At 50.6% G+C, this 19197-nt stretch overlaps 1 protein-coding gene and 1 non-coding gene across 2 annotated transcripts in view; one reads left to right on the top strand and one right to left on the bottom strand.

Annotated features, from left to right (window-relative positions):
* Window positions 1-19197, top strand: part of OTOG (otogelin) — an 86049-nt gene that overhangs the window by 64494 nt on the left and 2358 nt on the right. The window contains 15 exon segments of the mRNA XM_014568021.2: window positions 3404-3587; window positions 5823-6043; window positions 6255-6393; window positions 7235-7429; window positions 7630-7842; window positions 8423-8527; window positions 8719-8826; window positions 9516-9617; window positions 12303-12401; window positions 13359-13399; window positions 14537-14612; window positions 14713-14891; window positions 15665-15769; window positions 15965-16084; window positions 17339-17384. Coding sequence (XP_014423507.2) covers window positions 3404-3587; window positions 5823-6043; window positions 6255-6393; window positions 7235-7429; window positions 7630-7842; window positions 8423-8527; window positions 8719-8826; window positions 9516-9617; window positions 12303-12401; window positions 13359-13399; window positions 14537-14612; window positions 14713-14891; window positions 15665-15769; window positions 15965-16084; window positions 17339-17384 — 1933 coding nt within the window.
* LOC116666719 lies at window positions 44-159 on the bottom strand. The gene has a single exon (XR_004323622.1). It is a non-coding gene; the product is annotated as a small nucleolar RNA SNORD89 (small nucleolar RNA).

Here is a 19197-nt window from a genome sequence, read left to right as displayed (position 1 = left end):
TTTGGAAAGCTTCCCCAGCGTGTGAAGCTTCAATCCTGATGTTACTGAGGTCAGACCAATGGCTTGTTTTGGGAGATTTTGCCATTGTGCATCCTCAAAGACAGCGAACTGCTGATGGAGACACTGTAATTTGGCCTTTTATTGTCATCCTTCCCCAAATTATTTTTTAAAGACAGCTTTTTAGAGGAGTTTAGGATTCACAACAAAATTGAGAGGAGGGTACGGAGGTCTCCCATAGTGCATAGCCTTCCCCGTCACCAGCACTTCTCACCAGAATGGTGCACTTGTCACCAGTGCTGAACCTGCACTGACACATCATAATCACTGAAATCCATGGTTTACCTTAGGGTTCACTCTTGTGTTGTATGTTCTGTTGGTTTACACAGATGTATGGTGACATATATGCATCACTATAAAATCATACAGAGTATTTCCACTGCCCTAAAAATTCTCCGTGCTCTGCCTGTTCATCCCCTCACCCCTACAACCACTGATCTTTTTACTGCCTCCATAGTTTTGCCTTTTCCAGGACGTCATATAGTTGGAATCATACATGGTATGTAGCCTTTTCAGATTGGTATCTTTCACTTGATAATGTTCATTAAAGGTTCTTCCACATCTTTCTGTGGCTTGATAGCTCATTTCTTTTTAGCACCGAATAATATTTCACTTCTTTAGACTACTAATACGATGAATTGCTTGAATTTTCAAATGTTGTACCATTCTTGCATTCTGGAATTAGGCTTATTGGTCCGTATGCGTTATTCTTTTTATATGTTGTTGGATCTCCATCAGAGGTATTAATCTAAATTATTGTGTTGATTTAGTTTTGGTATCAGAATAATGCTAGCCTCATATAATGAATTGCAAAGTATTTTCCTCTCCTTAATTTTCTAGAAGAGTTTGTATACATTTATTAATATTAATATTTTCTTTCTTAAAAATTTGGTGGAATTCAACAGTGAAACCATATTGGTTTGAAGTTTTTTGGGGGGCAGGTTTTTTAAAATACATATTCAATTTCCTTGAAAGATACAGGGCTATTCTGGTTATCTATTCCTTTTTCAGTAAGCTTGTGTAGTTTGCATTTTTCAAAGAATTTATCCATTCCATTGAAGTTGTCAAATGTATAGGCATTAAGTTACTCACTGTATATCTTATTATTCTTTTAATGTCTGTAGGACCTGTGTCTGTGTAGTCTACCTCATTTCTGACATTGGTAATTTGTGTTTTTTCTCTGGCTAAAGTTTTACCAAATTAATTTTTTTTCTAAAAGAATGGTCTTACTGGTTTTTTCTATTATTTTTATGTTTTCCATTCCATTGATTTCTGCTCTTATCTATATTATTTTCTTTCTTCTGCTTAATTTGGGTTTAATTTACTCTTCTTTTTCTAGTTTATTAGGTGGTATCCTAGGTAACTGATTTGAGACCTTTCTTCCTTTTATAATATAAGCATTTTTAGTGCTACAGTTTTTCCTTTAAGGCTGATATAGCTGCATCTTACAAGTTTTGATATGCTGTATTTTTATTTTCATTAAATTCAAAATACTTTTAAATCTCCCTTTTGATTTTTATTTGGTATTTATGGGTTATTTATAAATGCTTTTAAAAATAAGTCTTCAAGTATTTGGTAATTTTCCAGATACCTTTCTATTATTGGTTTCTAATTTAATTCCTTTGTGTTCAGGGAACATTCTTTGTCTAACTTGAATCCTTTTAAATTTAATGAGATGTTTTATTTACTAGAATATATTCTAGTCTTTATTCTAAGCATGATTCTATTCCTTATTCTTTGTTCTGGGTAGTGATTGCTCACTACTGAAGCAGTGGCCTTCTGCATGCCCTGCCCTATGCTCTATGTATTATAAGGTATTTCCACTCTAGCTGGTGTTGGCTCTGACCATCCCTAGCAAGGTGTGAGACCTGGAGATTTTTCTCTCTGCTCCTTTCAGGTGGTTCTTCCCCTGGTCTCAGGTAGTTTTCTCATCTGCATGCACTGATCAATATTTAGTTGAAAACTCAGGACAGGGTTAGGACAGTGTCATGGGGACTCTCTATAGAGCTTTTCCCTCCTTCCTTCCCCACGTCTCTCTTTTCCTCTCCCCAGCTCTCTTCTCTTCAGTATTCTGCTCTGCTGACTAGGTATCTTGGTCTCCGTGAACTCCCAACTTTTGTCTCATAAACTCAGGGAGCCCACCAGGCTCTGCCTCGATTCTTCCTTTCTGCACGGTGGCCTGGAAACTTCTCTGAGCCATAACCTTGGGCGATTGTAAGGCTCACCTCATTTGTGAGCCTTTCTCAGTGATCACTCTCCTGTACTGCCAACTGTTCAATGTCTGAAAACTGTTGTCTCAGGTTTTTAGACTGTTTGAGGCAAGAAGGTATATCTAGTACTGATTACTCCATCTTGGTCAGAAGCTGAAGCCCAGGTTATTAACTTCGAATCTTTTGTTCTGTATCCTTACTTGGACTTGAAGTCCTCTGCACGCAGGTGAGGATCCCTGGGCTTCAGACATGGGTATTCACTCCTAGACCTGGGACAGCGCTCCAGGCTTGTGGAGCCCACGGCCCTGTCTGCACAGCTCGGAAGGCTCAGGTCGTGAGAGAGCCAGAGACTTTCCCAAGGTCAATGTTTTCTAACTGCTGGACTGGGGCTCCCTCTACTTCAACACAGTGGTTTATGTACTGTATACTTTGCAACGTGATTAATAAAACAGTGATTCTTGAGTGGGGGGGGTATAAAGTCATTATAAATATTTAAAAATCCTAATCTTTTCATCTCCCATTTCTACAGAGTAAAGCTAATAATCCATAACACATACAAATTTAACCTGGTCTGTATGTAGCAGGGGTTGTAGCTTTGAATTTAAAGTTTTGTGGATTTAGCAAACATTGACTGAGTCCCCAGTTTATGTCAGGTCCAGGTGCTGAGCATTCAAAGGTGAGTGGGACATAGTTTCTGCCCTTAAGAAACTCACGGTCCCCTGGGAGCCTTGATGAGGGAACAAATGGATTCTATCTTAAAGACCAGCACAGGGATGGGGAGACCCAGAGAAGGGGAACCCAGTGCAGAAGCTGGGGATTTAGGGAACATCTCCCAGAAGAAATGATGTGAGTCAGGAAAGAAGAGAGTGATTAGAAGGGCTTGGGATTTGTGCTTATTTGGGCATGTAGATGTCGCCTGCTTTCTATTGTTGCACTTCTTCTTTCATTGCTTTGTGCTGGTAGTAATGTTTTGAGAATTTTCCCATGCCATCTTGGACTCCGTCTTGGCTGTGTGTGGTTGAAACAGAGCCTGCCACATAGCAGGTTCTTAATAACTGTTAGTTGGACAAATGGATGGTTGGATGGATGGACAGACAGACAAGCTGTGCTCACATTGTTTCCCCTCCCCCTACAAGGTGTCTGTGGACTCACAGCCTGCGTGGCCCCCTGTGAGCAAGCATGGGTTCAGAATTGAGGACACAGGCCACATGTATGTGATCCGGACACCGTCACACATCCAGATCCAGTGGCTCCACAGCTCAGGACTCATGATCCTGGAAACCAGCAAAGCCAGCGAGGCCCAGGGCCGTGGCCTGTGCGGTGAGGTGGGACCCAGCTGAGGGGAGGGGATGCTTCTTGGGTCCACCTCTGCTCTCAGACACAGGTTCCCTGGACCAGGGAGAGCTGGGACAGAGTGCCAGGCCAGAGGTGGGACCAGCAGAGCTGCCAAGGCAGAGACCTGATGTCTTGTGCACTGAGCCTGAAGCTACCAGCAGGGAGATGGCGCAGAGCTCTGGCCTCAGCCAGTTGTCGCTTTAGCCGAGGTTGACTGTCAGCTTCCCTGATAGCTTCCTAATACCAGATAATCCTCCATGTCTCCATATGCCTGGGCAGTTCACAAAGCACTTCCACACTCTGATCTCACTTATTCCAAGTCATCCACACAATAGCCCTGAGAGATGGCTATTGATCTAAAGTAGAAAGGGGGCTCAGAGAGGTTAAGTGGCTTGCCTAAAGTCACACAGCAGAGCTGCCACAACACAGAATTAGTGCTCTTCAGACTATTGCATGGTTGCAGAGAGCACGCCCTAAGGGCCTGGATGTATTTTGATAAGAAAAAGGGGTAGAGGAGGAGTCCAAGTGTGGATTGCTACTCCTTGCAGGGGCAGAAGGACGTGGGCTCCTACAGAGCACTCCATCATGATTATGATGATGGATGACATTGGAATACTTACCACACATACTTGTATGCTCTCCATCCATAAATCTGCACCCATTTTATTCATTCACACTCACACCCCTGTATTCAAAATGCCCTCTGCACATGAACACGTGAGTCTGCTCCCAGTTCCTTCCTTCACTTGTGCAGCACATATTTACCATGTACCAGTCACTAGGAACAGAACAGTAGGCAAAACACACAAAATCTGTTTTATGAAGCTTCCATTCTTCCTGACACAAACATCTCTACACACACACACACATGCACACACACGCACACATCACCATCTCCTCTCCCATTGCTTTCTCACCATTTCTTCCTTCTCCTGTTTATGCCTGGGGACGAGTGCTGTGGCCAGCATCTGGTGGGCCAGCTCCTCCTTAGGATGCCTTCAGTGACTCAATGCCAAGACCAAAAATCTGACCAGTAGGACTATTGATAAAATCTGAGGATTTTGTATTAAATCATATGTTATATTCCCAAAATTGGTGGCTGGAGATGTCAGAGCAGAAGTCAGCTAATTTATCTCTATTTATTCCAAACTAACACTTGGTATACCGGGCACCTGCTAAGCAACTTAGGGGAATATTGAGAGAGAGAATATGAAGAAAAATGAGTCTTCGCACTCAGCAAGACAGACCTGCAAACTTTACCTGTTACACAGAATTGGGAAGGTCATGGATGGATGCGCCTGTGGCGCCTGTGAAAGGACTTCTGAGAAAGTGTTTCAGACAGAAGGAGCCACATAAGCAAAGTCAAGGGCAGGGAAGTGTGTGGAGCCTAGAGTGTGAGAGATGAAGCTGGAAGTTAAGGTCATTTTAGAAGCTGTAACAGATAAACTTCTTCTCACCTCATCTCGGTGCCTTAACACAACGGAATTTTATTCCTTGCACACGTAAATTCCCAGATGGAGTGTCCTTCCATCCTGTGGCACTGCCATTCTCAACACAAGCCTCCAACTCCACATAAGGGAAGAGAGTGGGGCAGGTTTTACGGATCCGGCCTGGAAGTGGTGCCCATCACCTTCAGTGATGTTCTGCTGGCTGGGATTCACCACATGGTCTCACCAACTGCAGGAGAACCTGGGAGAAATAGGCTAGTGGGCCGCCGAGGGAGAAGAGGAAACAGGTGTTATAATTAGCTAGCAATCTCTGCTAAAGCAGATTTTTTGGAGTAACTTAATTTTGATATAATGTTAAACTTAGAAGTTGCAAAAATAGTATAAGGAACTCCCATGTACTTTTTATCTAGATTTCCCATTTTGCCCCGTTTGCTTCTCTCTTATACTCACACACACACACGCGAGCGTGCATGCAGTTTTCTATGCATATGGAATTTATATACATATATCTTTCTGAACCATTTGAAAGTATGTTTGAGGCATTGTGTCCCTTTATCCTTTAATACTTTGGTGTGTATTTCCTACAAACAGAGACAGTTTCTTACACAGCGGGTTTCTTAGCTTCTTTGTGCATTATTTGTCTTATCTATAAAATGGGGATATAGTAATGCCAGCCTCAGAGAATTAGTATGAAGAATATTAGGTGTGACAGCTAGGGACCTGGGAGTGGTGGTGATTATCATGGTCACTGGGGCAATTCTGTCCCTTTCAGGTATCTGTGATGGGGACGCAGCCAATGACCTCACCCTGGAGGATGGTTCTGTGTTGGGTGAGGCCGAGGACCCTGCTCCCTTTCTGGACAGCTGGCAGGTGCCCAGCTCCCTGACCTCAGTGGGCCAGACCCGCTTCCGCCTGGACAGCTGTGCCACGGCCGACTGCTCGCCCTGCCTTCGCATGGTGTCCAACCGCACGTTCAGTGCCTGCCACCGCTTTGTAGGTGGCACCTAGGGTCCAGCGTGGGGGGTCCTCCCAGGCTGGGAATGGCAGCATCTACTTGCAGAGGGCGAGGTCCCCAGAGAAGATGAGTTTGGGACAGATTGGGAGCCTGCAGAAGATCCTTGTTGCCCCTGGGTGGGGCTGGGAGGGGCTGAGCCCTGGAATATGGGGAATCAGGGTAGGCAGCACTGTCTGATGCACGGCCCAGGTCCCCCCGGAGTCCTTCTGCGAGCTGTGGATCCGAGACACCAAGTACGTGCAGCAGCCCTGCGTGGCACTGACTGTGTACGTGGCCATGTGCCACAAGTTCCACGTGTGCATCGAATGGCGGCGCTCCGACTACTGCCGTGAGTTGTAGGGGTGGGGCAGGGGCAGGGGTCTCCATCCTCCTTCTGTTGCTCTCATCCCTCACCCTTGACAGAACAGGAAAAAGGCTCATAGACCTGAGTCCAAGTCTAGACTTTCCCAGGTTTAATTATTCATTCATTCACTTACTGATAGTAATAAATTTATAAATATTTTATAAATAAACCTATGCTATCAAGTTAACAAATTATTAACAAATTTACTTTTATTATAATTTATATTAATATGTCAAATAAATATTTTTTGTTTATTATTTACTTTCTCTGAGTCTTCTTGCCACATCTGTAAAATGGGGGCAGTAATAACAGCTCCCTTGAGGGTGATTTTGAAGATGACATGAGACAACACAGGCCCATCCCATGTTACAATCCAGTAAATACTTAGTTCCTTTCTCTTAATTTCTGGTCGTCTTTCTCTTTTGGTCTCTCTCCTCCTTCGCTGAGAATGAACATGAGAGCCACCTCCTCCCCACCCCCGTTAGGTTTGCACTAATGGGGTAGGCAGGCTTGGACCGGCCTAGAGTAGTTTGATATATAAATGTGAACACATCCATTACTCAGCTCTGCTCTTGCAGTACAAAAGCAGCCAGATACAATGGGTAAATGAATGGGCGTGGCTGTGTTTCAGTAAAACTTTATTTGCAAAAACAGGCAGCAGGCTGGATTTGGGCTGTGGGCTGTGCTTTGCGAGCTCCTGATCTAGAGGAAGGAGGCAATGACACCAAACCCCTTGCACTCTCTGCTGAGGCACAGGTGGTGCTGTGAGCCCCTCCTCAACCTGCCTGGGTCTGAACTAAATCTGGTGCCCACTGTGCCCCTGCAGCCTTCCTGTGCTCCAGCGACTCCACATATCAGGCATGTGTGGCAGCCTGTGAGCCCCCCGAGACATGCCAGGATGGGATGTTGGGCCCGCTGGACCCAGAGCAGTGCCAGGTGCTGGGCGAGGGCTGCGTCTGCGCTGAGGGCACCATCTTGCACCGGCGCCATTCTGGGCTCTGTATCCCTGAAGAGAAGTGTGGTAAGTTCCTCCCCTCCCCGGGCAGGGCCCTCCTCAACCCAGGGTCTCCTTCACCCTCCTGATGCTCATGGCTGAGTCCTACTGCATCCTTGCAGGTCTGCTCTGGGGGTGGTCAGTTTCCCAGGGAAGGTCTAGCCTGGGACAGTCTGGGTCTCCCCTCCCTCCTCAGTCCCCTGCACCCCACCATGCCCCCACTGCAGCCTGCACAGACAGCACGGGGGTGCCACGGGCCCTGGGGGAGACCTGGAACAGTTCCCTCAGTGGCTGCTGCCAGCACCAGTGCCAGGCTCCAGACACCATTGTCCCTGTGGACCTGGGCTGCCCGGGCCCCCGCCCTGAAAGCTGCCTGCGCTTCGGGGAGGTGGCCCTGCTCCTGCCAACAGAGGATCCCTGCTGCCTGGGGGCTGTTTGTGGTAAGTCCCATCCTTCACTTCAACTGTAGGATGGTTAAAAGATTCCAGCTATGCCTCTTGACCTTGATGGATAGGACAAGGCCTGGGGAAATGAAAGTGTCTTGTGAGGAGGTGCGTGGGGAGCGGGGTGGAGGACCTACCTGGAGGGCAGGAGTTGCGCCCTACAAGTCAGTGTGGGGTAGGACTTAAAGGAACGGGCTCTGGAGCCGGGCAGCCTGGTGGACGCTCCCTCCACCACCTTGTAGCCTTGTGACCTTGGCAGATCATTTCACATCCTCCGTGCCTTGGTCAGTTCTGCTATGACATGAGGTTGATAACAGCACCCACCTTCTGGGTTGTGAAAATTACAGAAGTTGATAGTGATCTAGAACAGCAGAGGGCACATGGCCATTTCGGTGATTGTTAACTCTTACTGCTCTTCTGGCTCAGTCCTGGAACCTCTATGTGACTCTCAGAGGCCCCTTCCAAGAACATGGGTCCTGGGAGAAGTACCGGGGGCCAGATGTCCAGGGGCTGGGCAGTGCTGGAGAATGGGGGAGTCCCAGCCTCCAGGTGACGGACCCTGTGGCCCCTGGGCCAGTGTGTAACCAGACTCTGTGTGAGGGCCTCACCCCCACCTGCAGCCCAGGCCACCGACTCCTCACCCACTTCCAGGAGGACTCCTGCTGCCCCAGCTACAGCTGTGGTGAGAGGTCCCGGGCTGGGGAGTGGGACATCTACCACCTGGGGGCGGGGATGCCCTGCAGCTGGGATGGGGGATCAAGGACAGCTCTGGGGCCTGGGCTCTGGCTGGAGATGAACGCAGAGCTAGGGTGGGTGCCTGGGTATGGCCAGGCAGGGTCTGCCCCCAGTGCCTAAATTCTGTCTTCTCCCCAGAGTGTGACCCAGACCTATGTGAGGCAGAACTGGTCCCCAGCTGCCGCCAGGACCAGATCCTGATCGCAGGCCGCCTTGGGGATTCGTGTTGCACCTCCTACTTCTGTGGTGCGTGGACGTGTGGGCAGATGCCAGCACGCACACCTGGCCTGCAGCCACCTCCCTCCGCCACGCCTGCTTCCCTGGGTGGCTGGAGGGAAGGGGTGGGGATCTTTGGGTGGGGTGGGCCCAGGGAGAAGGGTGAGATCTCTGTCCAGAAGGAAGTGTAAGAGGAAGAGGAACCCAATCGCTGCTTTACTGTGCAGATTATGAGCACGACGGAATGCGCGCTTGTTCAGTGCGAGGCATCCGACGGGTGTGAGGAAGCACTTTCAGGCTCTGACTCCAGGACGGGCCACAGGAGACTATGGAAACTGCTGTTGTTACCGAACCAAACTTGGGTCCACTCGGCTGCGTGCAGTAAAGCCAGTCTACACATCCGGATTGTGGTGAGGGGAAACACAGCGTTTATTGCAGGTGCCAAGCAAGGAAAGCAGGCGGCTAATGCTCAAGAGACCTGAACTCCTTGCTGGGCGCCTGCAGTTAACACTGCGCTTCCCTTCACCGCAACCTGGTGTCAGTAGATTGGCTTCACTGCACACAGGCCAGGGGACACAGGTTTGGTTTGGTAATGCTCGTCTGGCTCCTGTCACACTTGGGGTTTAGGTGCCTCTGCCAGCAACCTGCTCTGTGCCAGGCTCCTCAGGAGGGGAGGAGAGGGACTGCCTGTGACAGCAGTGGCCTGTTTCTCCCCTCAGCCTGTGGTGACTGTCCAGATCCCATCCCCGAGTGCCAGGAGGGGGAGGCGCTCACTGTGGTCAGGAACACTACAGAGCTCTGCTGCCCTCTGTACCAGTGTGGTGAGTCCTGCCGGATGTGGGGGCCAGGGCCAGAAGGGACTCCCAGGACCTTCACAGAGTCCTCACCTGGGACCAACAGGGAGCCCCAGGTGGTGAGCTCCAGCAAAGCCGTGGAAGGAGGCCCCATCAGAGGAAGCTGGGCTTGGCCATGGGAGCTGGATAGTGGGGGTCCGGGCTGTCACAGAGATGGCTCTGAGGCTTCCTGAGGAGGCTCCCTGCCCTCTCCATGGAGGCCCCCAAAGGTCAGGGGAGGCCTGTGTTGAGGGACAAATGCTTAGACCACTCCAAAACCATCCTGGCATTGATCCACAGACCTAATTCTCTGACTGACCCCAGGCCCCTGCCTCAGGGTCCCTTTTGCCACTGTTACCACTGTACCTGCACAAGGCTGTGTTTTGAAGCCTCTAAATCTCTTTCCCTTTGCAATTACAAATAAAAGCGGGCCCTTTCTGATATTTTTATAGGACACAGTACCTGTATGTACGTGTACCTTAACACAGTGTATGCTGCGTACACAGTGCATTAATGGTACCTAATAAGCATGGTACAGTCAGCATCATGGACTTCAGGCAAACCTAATGGATGAAAATTAACAAAATGGTTAAATTTAAATATGACTTAATTTACAAAAATTGCTTTGCACACCGATGGTAGGCAACAGAGAAGGTGGACCACAATGGCACAGGCAGTGCAGGCAAGGGGCCTCCCCCGGGACACCCCAAGGGCAACCCTGACTGCTTCAAAGTCAAAAGCCAACTTCAAAACAATGTCAGCTCTGGCAGTGAGTTCCCCATCGGCCTGGCCGTACCTGACCCATCAGCTCCACCTGGGGCCCAGAGGCCACTTGTCACAAAGCGTTGACATAACTGATCCAAACAGAGGGTCAGCATCCTTACTCATCTCCCTCCTCTTCTGCTTCTCTCCTCATCTCCTCCTCAGCCTCCCTCTGCGTTTCTCAGGTGGTACCCTGGTAATGGGGAGTGAGTACAGGCATACAAAGACAGTCATAGTTTTGAGTCCCAGTTCTGCCATTTATTTACTAGGTGTGTGGCCTGGGGTGACGTACGAACTCTCTGAGCCAAGTTTCCCTTATTTTTAAAATAGTGGTAAGAGTATGTGCCTTGCGGAGCTTTTGTGAAGGTTAGAGATAATATATGTATGTGAAGTGTGTGCTGTATACGTAGTGCCTTAATAGAACAGTACTTGGCATACAGTAGGTGCTCATTAAACAGAGGCCGTTGATATTGTTACCTTGTCCCAGTCTTCTTTTCTTACAAAAGCACTGTATAAGCCTTGTAGAAAGTACGGAATCCAAGTAAATACAAGGAAATGAAAACACTCTTTTCCTACCTCCTAGGTATTCCATTGTTGATGCCCCCAGTTTAGTACATACCCATCTAGATGTTCTCCATGACTTTATAATAAGTGTGTTTTACCACAGTGAGGTGTACGTGCTCCTTTTCAGCCAGGTATTTTCAGTTAATGGTCTTTACCTTTCATGTTAATGCATTGTCACGTCATATCAGACCCAGTCCATGATTCTCCTGGTCTGTCCAATCCAGGATCCACTCCAGACCCACACTCTTGGATACCTTTTAATCTAGCACCTGTCCTTTCTTTGTAGTTTGCTGAATTGTAGAGTTTGGGCCATGGTCCTGCAGAAAGTCCCCCCTTCTGGATTTACCTGGTTGCTTCCTCTTGGAACTGTTTACCTTGCTCCTCTCTCCACTGTGTTTCCTGTAAAGTGGAAGTTAGAGCCAAGGCTTGGTGGATTCAGGCTAAAACTCTTTGACCACACAGAACTTGAGCTCCATAGGATATCCCATCAGGAGACACACTCTGTGGTTTAGCTGCTGTAAGTGAGGTTAACATTGGCCCTGGGTTAGGGTGGCGGCTGTTAGGTCCGTCCAGCTTACATTTGCAAATTTTCTCTTTCAACCACAAAGTAACCCATTAGTTGGACTTAAACAAATGTCCTTCTCCCCTTCCCCTTCTGAAGTTTTTGAAACACCAGATGATAATTCTTGCCTCTGCCAATCATTTTTTTAGTAACTTAAGTAAGTCCCTATAGTCTTTCACCTTCAATGCTGGCCCTCGCACCTCCCCTCCCCGCCAAAACGTTGAGCATAGGGGTTGCCTCACCCCTTGCCTGGGCCTTTCAATAAATGAGAATGGCCGAGGGATCCTAAACTAGGAGGGGCCTGGCTGAAGGGTAGGAAGCAGGGAGGGCAAGCCCTGCAGGCTGAAGCGGAGCAGGCTCAGGGGAGGGGGGGGAGCTGCTGGGAGATGGCAGCTTCACAGCGTGGGGAGTCGTATGTTTTCCTCTAGAGGGAAACAGTCCCATCAGTGGTGCTTACGCTGGTCACTGGCTCGCCTCTGACCATGACCTCTGGGGTGACACAGAACCTAAGGGAGGGAGGCCCAGGTATGTGCACTTAAGGTTCTGACATTGTCATGTAGCTAATGCCTCCCAGAGCAGGACTAGAGCCTCCTGATGTAGTTCTGTGGGGAGACTTCAGGAGCCCAGACTTCTCCCCTGGACTCCAGAGGGTGGCTGAGGACATTGTAGGAGGGACCTTGGGAGGAGCTGGGAGGTACCCCCTCCTTCGCCAGTGTTGCGTTTCTGAGGATTCACGCTCCAAGGTGTCTGCGGCTGACATGTCCCCTGCCTCCCCTCCCTCGCAGTGTGTGAGAGCTTCCGCTGCCCCCAAGTGCATTGTGGCCTGGGCACCGCTCTGGTGGAGGTGTGGAGCCCAGACCGCTGCTGCCCCTACAAGTCCTGTGGTAAGTCCCTCCCCAAAGGTGGAGGCCCCTGTGGGGAGGGAGGAGCCGGCCCACCACTGTCCACTTGGCTCAGATTTCATGCCTCCAGTGTCGCCAGAAGGAAGCTGCCAAAATGACCTTTAAAAAGTCTTCATTGCAACCGTCTGATAGTAAACATGATTTTGTTTAAATTCAGCTCAAATCCTTTTGGGAAGCAGGCGGGAATGTCAGTGATCTGTAATGAACACTCATGAGCTTTATATAAAAGCATTTTTCAAGAAAGAATTGGGAAACCATTTTGTACCTGGATATTTTACTTGCTTTTTTCTAGGCCTCACTAGAATGTAAACTTCACAAGGGCAGGAATTGAAATCTGTTTTATCCATTGCTTTGTCCCCAGAGCATAGAAAAATCTTGGAATATAAGTGCTTAAAACCATTTGCTGCATGAGTGGGTGACTCAGAAGTGTGTTTCACAGCCACTCTGACCTTGAGTTCTCCTCCTCCTGAAGCTGGAGCTGGTGTAGCCCTTAAGTTAGTCAGTGGTGCCTCCACAGTTGGCTCCCTAGCAGCTTAGAACCAGACCTGCTCATGGGCGAAGGCTCAGAGCAGAGCTCAGCTTGCTGAACATATATTTGGGAAATGCAGATAGTCAGAAATTCCACCCTTGCCATGTTCGTTCTGGAGAGACCCCTATACATGTTCTAGAATGGGCTCCAGAGCACTGGGAGGGATGAAGCCCAGATGACCAAAGGGAACCTGGGATTTATCCAGGTACCTGTTTTTCCTCCCTGAACATTCCATGTGGACCTTGGCATGAGGACCCGTCACTTCTGCCCAACCAGGGAGTGCAGCCCCCATGTCGGGTACAGGGAAGGTAGAGGAGGGGCTGCACCTGCAGTGAGGAGCCTGGGAGGCCCAGGAGAATCCCACCTGAACATCTCTGGTGAGGTGGGTCCTGGTCCCTCCTGTTTTTCAGAGTGTGACTGCGACACAATCCCGGTGCCCCGGTGCCATCTGGTATGAAGACCCTGCCCCTCCCCACTCCCCTGGTCTGCCTCCCCCTTTTCTTTCCTCTCCTTCTCTTCTTCTGGAGACCCTACTCCTTTAATCTAGTGCAAGGAGCCTTGAACTGTGAGTCAGCATTCTTGTCCCTAGCTTTGCTTTCTGGGTACAGTGCCCTCACCTGTAAAAGTGGGCCTGATCTCACTTCAGAATTTTGGTGAGGATTAAGTACTATGAAGATGATGATGATGATGATGATGTTGATGTTGATGGTGGTGGTGAAGATGCTGGAGATGATGGTGGGGATGATGGTGGGGATGGTGAGAATGATGATGATGGTGACAATATAACGCTGATGGTTGGGATGGTGAGGATAGTAAGGAGGAGGAGGAGGATGATACTCGTGACAGTAGGAAATGTTTATTGAGCTCTAACTACATGCCAGGAACTTTCTTAGGCCTTTTATGTATATTTTCATATTCTCATGACAACCCAACGAGATTCATTTTATGATTACCTCAATTATACAAATAAGGAAACTAAGGTTAAGGTTATGTAGCTAGTAAATCACAGAGCCAGAATTGGAACCCAGGAAATCTGACTCCAGAGAACATGCCCTTAACCACCAGGTTGCATGGCCCCTGAGGGAAGTAAAATACGTTAAGAAGTGTGAAGTTATGTTTTTTGTGTAATTTTCTGGATTATAAGTATTCCCTTCTCTGAGCACACATTTCCTCTCATTTTGCCCCCCATCCCATCCTTTTCTCCTTTTAACTGGTGGAGAAGGAAGGGAAGTTCTGAGCCAAGCAGGGCTCTGGGCCAGCAGCCATGCAGGGGTCCCTTGTTTATGTGGCCAGTGGATGCTCACAATGACAGGATAGGCTTGAGGTCCGAGAGGGCACGGGGGAGTGCTCCCCAGCGGGGAGGCTCCGGAGCCCACACTGGGCATTTCTCCCTTTTGGGAGGGTGACTGCGCTAACGGGGCGCCAAGGGTCCCCCTGGCTAACAGACTTGCCAGCCCCCTCCCCGCCCGCTGCAAGGAGACCACCGACAGAGAGAAGAGCCCAGGTGGCTCAGCCAGGGGGCAAGCTACTCCCGAGGGTGGGGTTGGGTCTCCCCACCCGGGGATGCTGACGGCCTCTGCCCACTCAGTGGGAGAAGTCCCAGCTGGACGAGGTGTTCATGCACAGCGTGGAGAACGTGTGTGGCTGCGCCAAATACGAGTGCGGTGAGTGGGGAGAGGGAGCCGGCGGGGTGGAGCCAGCCAAGCCGGAGCGGGGGTGTGTGTGAGCTCTCAGTGACTGCTGCCACCCTGCACGCCCATCCAGTGAAGGCTCCCGTGTGTCTGAGCCGCGAGCTGGGGGTGATGCAGCCAGGTCAGACGGTGGTGGAGCTCTCGGCAGACGGCGTGTGCCACACCTCCCGCTGCACGGATGTGCTCGACCCTCTTACCGGCTTCTACCAGATCAACACCACCTCCGTGCTGTGTGATGTCCACTGCGAGGCGGTAGGGGGCAGCAGTGAGGGATGGGGAGGTGGGTGGAGCCAGGAGGGCTGGCCTGCAGACCTTCCGTGCTCTGGGAATCAGAGGGGCCCTTGAAGCTCATCCAAGCTCCCTGGACAAGTCCAGAAAATGGGCATCGGGGGACCTCAGAGATCCGTGTGGAAAGTGCTGAGAATGGGACTGGGTTGGGAGGGGTCAGGAGGGGAACAGCTAGAGTGAAGGCTTGGCAAGGGTGGGCATTTGACAGAGAAAACACATTTATTAAGCACCTGCTTTACACCTAGCACATTCCTTATCCTCTTAGATTGTGTGTTTGTGTTGCTGCCATTTGCTGAGTGCTTCAGCAGTACCTAGGTCAGTGACTGGCTTCTAGTTAGGGCTAAATAAGTATTAGCTGAGTAGAGGGGATTGAAATTATTCCCATTTTTCAGATGAGAAGGCTGAGCTTTTGGGATGTCGAGCCATTTGTCAAAATTCTCACAAGAACAGAAACTCAAACTGAGGTCTATTTGGAACTAAAACTGGCTCCCTTACTTACCAGCAATGCTGTGTCTTTGTCCCCTGGGGCTGGGTCTAGGGACTGCTGTAATGGAGGCTCAGGATAGACAGAAGGATGCCCTTCCTGCCTGATAGAAGCATGCCCGCAGTTTCCTTTTTGAGCATCTGCAGGGGGCCCTTCTCTGGGTGCTGGGCTCAGAGACAGGCAGACAGTGGGAGAGGAGGAGGGTGGAGGTGGGAGGTGGCTGGGGCTCATCACAACCTATCCTGCCCTGCAGAACCAGGAGTATGAGCACCCGCGGGACCTGGCAGCCTGCTGCGGCTCTTGTAGAAATGTGTCCTGCCTCTTCACTTTCCCGAACGGCACCACCTCCCTGTTCCTGGTATGCAGCCCCTCAACCATGCATCTGGGGAGGTGTCCCAGGAGGGGACACTACGACTAGGGCCCTGGACTGGAAACAATTATGGTCCTGAGCAGTTCCAGGTTCTGACCTGCACCTGTCTTTGGAGCTGTGCCCTTTGGGTGCACTCAGGCCATCTGGCCACGAGTCCCCATTGCCCACCTCTGTGCCCTCCAGCCCGGGGCATCCTGGATCGCAGACTGCACCCGCCATCACTGCAGCAGCACTCCCCTGGGCGCCGTGCTCGTCCGCTCACCCATCAGCTGCCCACCGCTCAATGAGACTGAGTGTGCCAAGGTCAGTGCTGGCCTCCTCCCCCCACAGCACGACCTGAGGGCAGGAGCATCAGCTGTCTTAGTGGGGACAGTGGGTAGGGGCAGGGGGTGTCTTGTAGTGGGGGTTGTGTGGAAGGAGGGGTTCCCTGCAGTCTGTACCTGCCCTGTCACACCCCAACTCCACATCCCACCATAGTATCTTTGCTCTGACCACATCACACCTCACATCCACACGCATCACACAGCCACACCCAGATGTATGCAAACATACACTGTACATGTTCTAGGCACACTCGCATACATACCAACATGGGCAGTCACTCACTCCGCAGAGACGTCAGCACTTCAGCATGCCAGTGCACACACCATGCACTGTCACACACTGAGGCGCACACACACACACACACATCCTGTGGGCTCATGGTTCAGTCTTGCGGGACTGATGGGCTAACGGGTGTCCAGCACTAGCATGGACAGCTGTCGCTATGGGTACACCTCAAGGAAAGGGATTTCCTGGAGGGCTTGAGGATGTTGTTGAATTATTAAAGTACGTGACATTAATATTGGGCATTTAAAGATCTCTGGCTTTACCTAGAAAACAACTGCATATATCCAATCATTCTCTGTCACATACATACATGCAGAATCACACATGTATATACATGTATGTGCCCACAGAATCACACGCATATACTGAGACCCTCCCCCCTGCCACACACACACACTTATTTACAAAGAACTGTCACATCATTGTTTTACCCATTTCACAAAAGAGGAGGAGGTCTAGCAGGAATAATTGCCCCCATTTTAGAGATGGGACAACTAAGCCCAGAGGAAAGAGACGGCTTATGCAGGGCTGAGATAGAGCCCAGGCCACTGACCCAAGTGGGTCAGCCCCTTACCTCTCCTCTCCCTGGCCCTCACTGTGGGAAACACTAAGGGAGACAGTGCAGGGGTGCATAAGGACAGAGGCCACAGGGAAGACAGGAGGCCCTGCACCATCTTAACCCAGCCTCCAGCCTCACTGGGGGTGGCAGCAGCCTTAGTGCCAGTGTCCCAACCAGTCAGGTTAGCCCCTGTGGCTCTCCATGGCCAGCCTGGGGGCCCCTTCTCCCTCTGGCCAGGGGCTGTTGGACAACAGGCCCTGGAACTCCTTCCCTGGAACATCATGGGAGGAAAGTAGTCAATACTCTTGCAATGTTTTTGCCTCTTGCTGAGATCTTGGCTCCTGGCCTAGGACGGGGTCTCCCACGCATCTCCCCTCCTTTCTCTCTAGGTTGGGGGCTCGGTGGTACCTTCCTTGGAAGGATGCTGCAGGACATGTGAGTGAGCATGATGGAGGCCCAGCAATGAGGGGCTCTGGTGGGGGGACGGGGTGTCATGTTGGAGATCAGAGGGCCAGATTCCTGGCCTGGCACCTCTGGTCTTGGCTCTTCAGGGGTGAGTCGATGAAGGGACACCATCACCATGGGGCTCATGGCACTGACACAGATATGCAGGTGGCCAGGGGCCATGCTTGTGTCCCTGTCCCTGTCCCAGCAAAAGGCCTCTTGCTTCTTGTGGGAGATGGGGGACATTGGGATATTAGATTCAGGAGTCAGTAACTCACCAGCCACTCTTCTTCCTCCTGCCCCACCAAGACCCCCAGCCCAGATGTCCACCTTGTGAATTCTCCCTGTGGTCAGGAGCCCTGTCTTGGAGGTGCCTCCTGGGTGGGCTTCAGGCCCACGGGGTCCCTGATTGAGTCTGAGTGAGAGCTCTGTGCATTTGTCCTTACCCCAGGCCCCTGGATCCTGCAGCCCCAACTGCATGTGCACACACGTCCCAGTCAGCCTTAGGACCTTTGCTTGCAAGCCTCCCCTCTCCCAGGGCCCTCAGACCCTTTCTTGGGGGAGGATGTAGAATTTGCTTTTATGTCCACATCACATATTCCAAGGAAGCTGGGTTCAGTGCCTCATTGGCTGATCTCTGACCCACAACTCATGTTTCCTCAATGTTCTAGGTACTCCCTGTGACCTGCAACCCATATCCCTTTCCCCAGGTTCCTCAGGGACCCTGTTTCCCAAGGTCCCTGTTAGCCCCGCCTCTCCTCCACGGGTTAGTGTCCACTGCCACCCAGGTACTCCTCTCAGAAGCCCACAGGACTGGAGGCGTGCAGTCGCGTTGCTGTTTCCAACAGTGTCCCTTCTGCTAGGTGGCCCTAAGCTCTGGGGACAGGGAGGGGAGGATGGTGCCCCTGCTTCCTGCCTTTGGCTAAGGCCATTCGGCCCGCATGCACGCTGGGTAGCAAGCTGCACCCTTGGGCTTGCATGGGAATATGCTTCAGCAGTGCCTGCTCTCCTGGTGCCCAGTGCCCACCATGCCCTGAGGCCATGGCTAGGAAGCCCTTGGTTCTCCTGCCTCCTGGGTGCAGAGAGGGGGGAAAAGTGAACTTACCTCTGGCCAGGAGTCCTCTAGCTGGTATGATAGGAACCCTACTGTGCTAGGGCCCAGCGGCCAGAAGAGAAGATTCCACCCCATTTTCTGCAGACCCTCTGGGGTCACAGAGGAAGTCTGTGCATCCAGCAAATATTGATTTAGCACCAGTACACCAGGCCCTGTTAGAGGCACTGTAGATACAACATAAATGACACAGCCTCATGGAGCTGATGTTTTAGCAGGAGAGACAGAATAACAAGTAAAATTACAATAAGATGTATGCATCTGGTTTTAAGGGGGATGAAACCTTATGCAATTAGAGGTGCCTCCTGGGTGGGCTTTAGGCCCACGGGCTCCCTGACTGAGTCTGAGTGAGAGCTCTGTGCATCTGTCCTCACACTGGGCCCCTGGCCCCTGCAGCCCCAACGGCGTGTACGTGCACATTCCAGTCAGCCTTAGGACATTTGCCCGCCTGCCTCCTTAATTGTGTCCATTAAGAAAAAGAACACAGACTTACAGATCCATATTGAGATATGAAAGTGAAGATTTATTTAGAATGAGAGAACTCAGCAAATTGCGGGAGGAGCGTAGTGCAAAAGGCAGGCCCTAGAGCTCACGTGTCCACAGCATCATTACAAGTGTGTCTCTCGTAGGATGGTGACAGTGCCCTGGACAGAAATAAGGGAGGAGGGGTCAGGGAGCAGGGCTGGGTGGAGG

Source organism: Camelus ferus, chromosome 10 (assembly GCF_009834535.1).
Source record: "Camelus ferus isolate YT-003-E chromosome 10, BCGSAC_Cfer_1.0, whole genome shotgun sequence".
Lineage (NCBI taxonomy): Eukaryota > Metazoa > Chordata > Mammalia > Artiodactyla > Camelidae > Camelus > Camelus ferus.
This window is presented reverse-complemented; position numbering and strand designations above follow the sequence as displayed.